This window comes from Salvelinus namaycush, chromosome 16, assembly GCF_016432855.1.
Source record: "Salvelinus namaycush isolate Seneca chromosome 16, SaNama_1.0, whole genome shotgun sequence".
In the NCBI taxonomy this organism is placed as follows: Eukaryota; Metazoa; Chordata; class Actinopteri; order Salmoniformes; family Salmonidae; genus Salvelinus; species Salvelinus namaycush.
The window spans coordinates 11,211,356-11,218,550 of record NC_052322.1 but is presented as its reverse complement, the minus strand read 5'-3'; the positions used below and the strand labels follow the sequence as shown (position 1 = coordinate 11,218,550).

The window sequence follows — 7,195 nt, the reverse complement described above, 5'->3', positions numbered from 1 at the left end:
GGAAGCCAGCCGCACCAATGTGTCAGAGGAAACACCTTACACCTGGTGACCTGGTCAGCGTGCACTGCACCCGGCCCGCCACAAGAGTCGCTAGTGCGCGATGAGACAAGGATATCCCTGCCGGCCAAACCCTCCCTAACCTGGACGACGCTGGACCAATTGTGCGCCGCCCCATGGGCCTCCAGGTCGCGGCCGGCTGCGACAGAGCCTGGGCTCAAACCCAGAATCTCTGTTGGCACAGAGTGCAGTGCAGTAACTTAGGGGCCTCCCGGGTGGCGCAGTGGTCTATCTCAGGTTTTTACACTGACTTCATGACATCGGATGCTCATTTATGTGTGCAAGCCAAGTTGGGAAATTCTGAGTGACAGGGTTGAACACAGCTCATAATTCTAGATTACGCAATCATGGCTGCCATGTTGGAATTCACAATAAAAATGTTTTTTTATTTAGCTTGGATAGTCAGTTAAGAACAAATTCTTATTTTCAATGACAGCCTAGGAACAGTGGATTAACTACCCTGTTCAGGGGCAGAACGACAGATTTTTACTTTGTCAGCTCGGGGATTTGATCTTTCAACCTTTCCGTTACCAGTCCAACGCTCTAACCACTAGGCTACCTATATGCATACAGAATCAAGACGAGAAACTCAGACAACCCAAGCAGTTTCCAGTAAACACATTTAATTGTTTGGTAGCAAAAACAGCACCTCAGGCAACAGTACACTGTGGGCAGCTTCCTTGGCGTCCAATAGAACACGACAGGGAAGTCATGCTACTTCTACTTAAGCCTAGCAGACATTTTAGACTAGTTGACCAAAAACACGGCTGCTGCACTGTTACATTCACACTCACTCTGAGCAACACTACTCATGAACACAACGTTATCATCCATTTCATGCAACTGAACTCAGAGAATGGCCCTCTATACAGTTAACAGGGTTGCATAGGTTTGGACAGAATGTACTACAAGTTGCAACTTATGGTTTTGCTTATTTACTTGTGGTGTAGCAAACTGCAGGCATTTTGTTTTAGTACAGAATTAGAAAAGGCAAAAGACATACAGTATGAACAAGAAAAATATTATTTGGTCCCTTTCAAATCTTTGGTTGGATTAAAAATGTTTATTGCTTAACAGCCACATTTATATTTCTTCTCATGTAGCATTGTTTGCCTTTCACTTGAATTGTTACAATGGTGAGCAAGAGAGTAGACAAGGGGGCATTATCCAGTCGCTCAATCATCCACCACTTCAGAGGACTCAGAAACAACTTTGCCATCCTTGGTCTCGATCATCTTGATGACAACACTCTTCTTGTTCTGGGTGGTGATGCTGGTGCCGCTGCCACCGCCGTAGCGGCTGCCGCCGCCGTAGCCGCTGCCAGAGCTGTAGCTGCTGCCACCGCCGTATCCACTGCCGTATCCACCACCGTATCCGCCAGAGAAGCCACTGGAGTAGCCGCTAGTGTAGCTGCTGTTAACACTCTCAGAGGGGAAGGAGTTGTAGCTAGCTGTAAGGTGACACAGAGAGAGACAACAGGTGAGTAGGGGCTGGCTAAATATGAATATCAAGATGTTATGAATGCACCACAACACATAAGGGGAAAACACAGGGTTTTATTTGAAGAAAGCAGGTACTTACAGCTCTGTTTGGTTATGTTGATGGACTGGATACCAGTTGCTAGCCTGGTGGTGAAAAGAAGACCCTTTTGAAAATGTATGTTTTTGGTAATAAATGTCCATTATCTTATATTAAGATTACACTGTACTTTCAAATTGATGTTTCCCATTTCCGCTCACCTGTCTTCCTCTCCTTCCAGCAGTTTCCTGTAGGTGGCGATCTCAATGTCCAGGGCCAGCTTGACGTTCATCAGGTCCTGGTATTCCCTGATCTGCCGGGCCATGTCCTGCTTGGCTCTCTGGAGGGCATCCTCCACGTCCCTGATGCGGAGCTTGGCGTCCTTCACTGCTATCTCACCGCGCTCCTCAGCCTCGGCTATCTGGTTCTCCAGGTTGGCACGCTAACAGATGACAAAGACGCAGCATGTCGCTACTTCTGCTCTTTATCAAATTGATAATGCCGTTGAAAAATACTCTATTCTGTCAACATCATGTGGGTCTACATGCCACCAATCTAATTCTTAGCACAGAGATTCTTTATTGTGTACCTGTCCCTTGACGGAGTCGATCTCAGACTGCAGCCTCTGGATCATACGGTTCAGGTCGGAGATCTCTGTCTTGGTGGATCTCAGGTCATCCCCATATCTGGTGGCAGATGTCTGCATCTCCTCATACTAAACATCCAACAGAGGCGAAAGTGGATGGTTTGTTGGTAATACATGGTTAGTGTGGACGAACCATGTGACATCAACTTATGTTCATTTGAACCACATACAATGTACTGAAAGGCTATTAGCAGACCTGAACATAATTAAGTGGCCAAAGGGAGAAAAAATATATTTAAGCCCATTACTGTACCTTGCTCTTGTACCATGTCTCCGCCTCTGCCCGGCTCTTGTTGGCGACGTCCTCGTACTGGGCGCGCACTTCAGCCACGATGGCATCCATGTCCAGGTTACGGCTGTTGTCCATCTCCACCACCACTGAGGTGTCCTTAATCTGGCACTGAAGCTCACGCAGCTCCTGGAAAGAGCGAGAAGGAAAGAGAGAGAAGGTGAGAGAGACCATTAAACACTTGGCCTACTGCAGACAAGGCTTTCAGACGTCTGCCTTCCCCAGAGATAAAAACCCACCCAGATTGAGTCCATCAGTTTGACATCAAAGTCCAGATACCAAGCAGATCCGTATGCCATAACTTAGTGAATAAATAAACTATACGCAAATACATCAGAGCAGTTGTTGGAAGCCGCCAACAACACAACTGGTTGTAATGAATGAGTGTCTTATTAACAACTGAAGTAGCTAAGCGATGAGCTCAGTGCCGTACCTCCTCATAGATCTGCCTCAGGAAGTTAATTTCATCTGTCAGACTCTCCAGCTTAGCCTCCAGCTCAACTTTGTTCATGTAGGCCTCATCCACGTCCTGAGTGGAACATTCACAATCAATACGTTACTAAGATGGCAAGATGACAATAAGAGAATGACAGAAAAACGAATGGGATCCAAACTTAAGTTACTAACCTTCTTAATGAGCACAAAGTCATTTTCGCACTCTGTACGCTTGTTGATCTCGTCTTCATACCTGAGAAGAAGATACAGAGCCATTGTTAGCTTTTTTCTGATATTCATATATTCAAGATTACATTTTATATATTTCTATGTCATAATTATATTGTAACTATTTATTATGTGTTATTATAGTTATATAGGTAATGTACAATTTTCACACTAGGGGGCATGAGTGCTACGTCCACAACAAATATGCGTCTGGGAATTGTTTTCTGCTGTGGTAACTTGACTCCATGCCAAACTTGTGTGGTGTTTCTTTACTTTGTGCTTTTTCTCCTAAGGACATAGACTGCTTAAATGCTCATATAATTTGTCAGGACTGACACACTGATGTGTGCGCCATGATGCAGGTGTGTGACATGAAGCTGAAAGACATCCAGCTCTGTCATCTAAATGAGTTTCACCTCCAGATATATGAAATAGAATGGTCCCTCCAGGAAACGCTTATTCAATGGAGTAATCCCTATGATATGAAAACAATTGACCGCAGTTGGGTGTTGTCCATCCATAGTACTGAAATGACCTATTACTGGTGTGTCCTGTATTACTGATTAAATCAAAAACTCCATGAAACTCCCTTTACTAACATGCATTCCATGACCTTATCTCTACAATGGTGCTATGCACTGGGACAGAAGCCTAATCACAGCATTTGCTGAGAATGTGGCTGAGGGTCTGCTAGGTAAAAGGAGTAACATTTGTAGTCACTTCTTCTTGAAGTCTAACTCACTTGTTCTTGAAGTCCTCGACCAGACCCTGCATGTTGTGCAGGTCAGCCTCCAGCCTCATCTTGTCGTTACCCAGGCCGTCGAGCTGTCTGCGCAGGTTGGCGATGTAGGCCTCGAACATGGCATCAATGTTGGAGCGGGTGGTGGTCTGTCCCTGGAGGAGACCCCACTTGGTCTCCAGCATTTTGTTCTGCTGTTCCAGGAAGCGTACCTATGTGTAGAGAGAGGGGGTAGATGTTTATTCATTTGATAGGCACACTGAGTTTATCATATTATATTGTTGCCTTTGGGACTTTTTCTGTTTTTATATGAGAGAATAAAGAGAATAATATAATTTTTGAATAAAAGGACATTAGGAACTTTGATGGTGGGCTAACATGACTCATCCATGACAATCATGTCATCCTCATTAAATTAGGGTGTTTATTGCTTCAATTAGTGTTTGGAACTTGTACGGACAGCTGCCTCTGTTTTCAGGATAGACCTAGCAAGCTGTTTTTCCAAGGAAGCTATGACGTGCATCCTGACAGGAGGCAGAGGGGGCAGATGGAAAGAGCTGGTGATTTAGGCTTCCTTCATGTTTTCCTGTTTTAAAAGGGCACGGTCGGGAAGTGGAGAAAAGAGAGGAACAGGACAAAGTTATAGGCGGGGCTTCATCCAAACGGCTAGAATGTAAATATTTGATTGCAGTATACAGGTAGGTGTAATGGGGGAGGGGGAGAGCATGCAGACTGACATGTTGGCTACTAACAATAGGGTGAGAAAATAGATAGATGGCTGTCAGTGGACAATGCTCCTGGCTGAGCCTCAGGTGAGATCAGGAATTCTCCTGAAATGGCTGCGTCAACTGGTATTGGTTAAGAGTCAATACTTAGAAATAAGTATAAAAGGGAATTGTTATCACGATAAGAAAAGAGAGTCTATTTGCACATTTTTATTTAGTTTCTTTGGAAACATGCAGAGGTGAAATCTCTTTCTGATTAGTGTTGCTCCTTTTTATGTAATCAATCCACTAGTGTTAGCTCGAACATGAAACCAGCTGCCCTTTTAAAATATTAACCCACTGGAGCAGCCTACGCATGTGGGACAGATAGGCCAGTAGAAAACCCAGAAAGAAAACGCCCCCCAGGCATGAATGAAAGCAATATCAAACATTGCTATCACTTGTAAATGTTATCTATTGATGTTAGACCGTGTTCAGATGTTGCCCTCCATCTACCAGTATAGGCTACCCTATCAATGAACTTCACTCCATTGTTCCAAGACTTGTTAGGAATGTGAAATGTGCGTAAGCATAGCAATGATGGTGATGACCAAATGCTCCTGTCTGTGTTTCAGGTGTATGACCTTTTTTGTCATGTCATCCAGGGTAGCGGCGGGTCACATACACCCCTCCGCAGGGTCAGGGTAGCCATTCCCAATGTAAACCAGATCACTAGCTATGAGCTATACTCTAACCAGAGACAGACACCCTTCTGTATAAACTCTCTCCCCCACCCCACCCTGCTGCACATTTGTTATTCATCACTATAAAAGGACAATTACTGCAAAACCATGAGATGTGAATTCTTGAGAACCCAGGGAAAAACGATCACAAGTAGTTAGTTTGACTGTATCTGTGCTTTGTTCAATAACAGACTTTTCTACATTTCCTTCCCTTTTCCAAACTCATGAGTTTGCTTGTGCTTGTAATCAACCTAACATACTGTAACAGAGCTCTAATGGCGTGTACCAGCATTACACAACGTGGACTTTTCTATGGATCTTCTCTGTTGTTCCACATTCATTACACAACAGACACCTCAGCATTCTAATGGCTAATAGAGATAGATTCATAAAATCCCATAGTACATGACTGTCTCTACTTCACTTTTACATTTTCTGGCAGTTTACAAGCTCCAGGCAAACTACATTGTCAGATATCTTCATAGGCACAGAAAGACAGACAGACAAGTTACCAGGACTGACCTTATCAATGAAGGAGGCAAAGCGGTTGTTGAGGCCCTTGATCTGTTCTTTCTCATGGGTGCGGACGATCTGGATGTTGGGGTCGATGTCCAAGTTAAGGGGGGCAAGCAGGCTCTTGTTCACTTGGACAGCAGTGATGGGGGCATGAGAGGCGCCACCCATCCCCATCCCCATCCCCAGGCCCATGCCACCTCCATAGGCAGAGGAGCTGGAAATGTAGCTGCCGCCTCCACCACCGGCACCGAACCCACCTCCCATGCCTCTGTTGGCCCCTCCATAGGAGCTGCGGGCGCTGTAGCTCTGGCGAGAGACCCCCTGGCTGGGTCCAGAGTAGGACATGCTGCTAAAGCTGCGAGGGGCTGCCCCGGAGGAAGAGGACTTGACTGTGTAGCTGGTGGTTTTCCTGACCGACATCCTGGCTGGTCTTGAGTGGTTGGTGAGTGCAGGAGAATAAGGGGGAGATAGAGTGGCAGGTGGCTTGTCTGGAGTACTGGGGAGACCTGAGTGGATAGACAGAGAATTAGCTACAACACTGGTTTTAAGAGCCTCCCTGGTGGGAGGGGCCAATGGCTAACTCTCATTGGCCAGGCCTCTGGGTGAATGGTAGGAGAGGGAGGAGTTGTGCAGTGTAACAGAACACTTTTAGTTTCTAACACAAGCCCACGAAACCGTAACCTGGCTTTTGGAGCCTGTTAGGAAAAACACCATTTTGTTGGTATTTTGGGGTGTTTTTTCCCGTGATGGAGGTACGGCATAGGGGCTGGGGCTTTAGAATAACTGTTAGAATGTGAAATCTGTGGTGAAATATGAGAGCAGTATGTCCTCAGCAGGCTATTGTGTAAACAGATCTGATGTCTTGTGTCAGTCCTTACCCTGCTCCTTGCTAAACTTTCTGATCTATTTATGTTGTTGTATGCTCAGGTATTATTGTATTTGAGTAAGTTTGGATGGTAACACTTTACATTAATATAAGGCTTTCTAGGCTTTATAAGTAGATTGTTAATCATTAGTTTAGTTTAGGAATCAATAATAAACATAACACATAGCAAATTGGTTTAAATGGTGTGATTTTCTTACTAATCACACTATTTGCCAAGCATCAAAACATCAACCACACAATTTCAACCAATGTCTTACTAACCGTTTTCTACAGATTCATAATGATCTATAAGTAATAGTGTATCAACTGACTTATGAACCCTTTTTAATATATTCATCTGTTAGAGATTTCTGAAATGAATGTTGAATGTCATGAAGTTAATCAGCCTCATATGAACTTTGTTTTACCTTTTCTTGAGCATTCCCTCAGCTTAT

At 44.5% G+C, this 7,195-nt stretch overlaps 1 protein-coding gene across 1 annotated transcript; it reads right to left on the bottom strand.

Moving 5' to 3' along the window:
• Window positions 1–659: 659 nt before the first annotated feature.
• Window positions 660–6,387, bottom strand: LOC120060977 (keratin, type II cytoskeletal 8-like). Its single transcript, XM_039010436.1, has 9 exons — window positions 5,882–6,387; window positions 3,916–4,124; window positions 3,138–3,198; window positions 2,944–3,039; window positions 2,475–2,639; window positions 2,165–2,290; window positions 1,797–2,017; window positions 1,639–1,682; window positions 660–1,507 (listed from the first exon to the last, which is right to left on the bottom strand). The coding sequence occupies exons 1-9, from the start codon at window positions 6,293–6,295 to the stop codon at window positions 1,233–1,235; spliced, it is 1,611 nt and encodes a 536-aa protein (XP_038866364.1). The 5' UTR covers window positions 6,296–6,387; the 3' UTR covers window positions 660–1,232.
• Window positions 6,388–7,195: the final 808 nt, after the last annotated feature.

Bases quoted from the DNA above. Each gene is read 5' to 3' on its own strand.
- LOC120060977 (XM_039010436.1), bottom strand. From the start codon at position 6,295: ATGTCGGTCAGGAAAACCACCAGCTACACAGTCAAGTCCTCTTCCTCC. The intron at 2,640-2,943 runs GTACGGCACTGA...CGCTCTTTCCAG, and splicing joins TGAGGCAGATCTATGAGGAG to GAGCTGCGTGAGCTTCAGTG. The intron at 1,508-1,638 runs GTAAGTACCTGC...GTCACCTTACAG, and splicing joins CAACATAACCAAACAGAGCT to CTAGCTACAACTCCTTCCCC.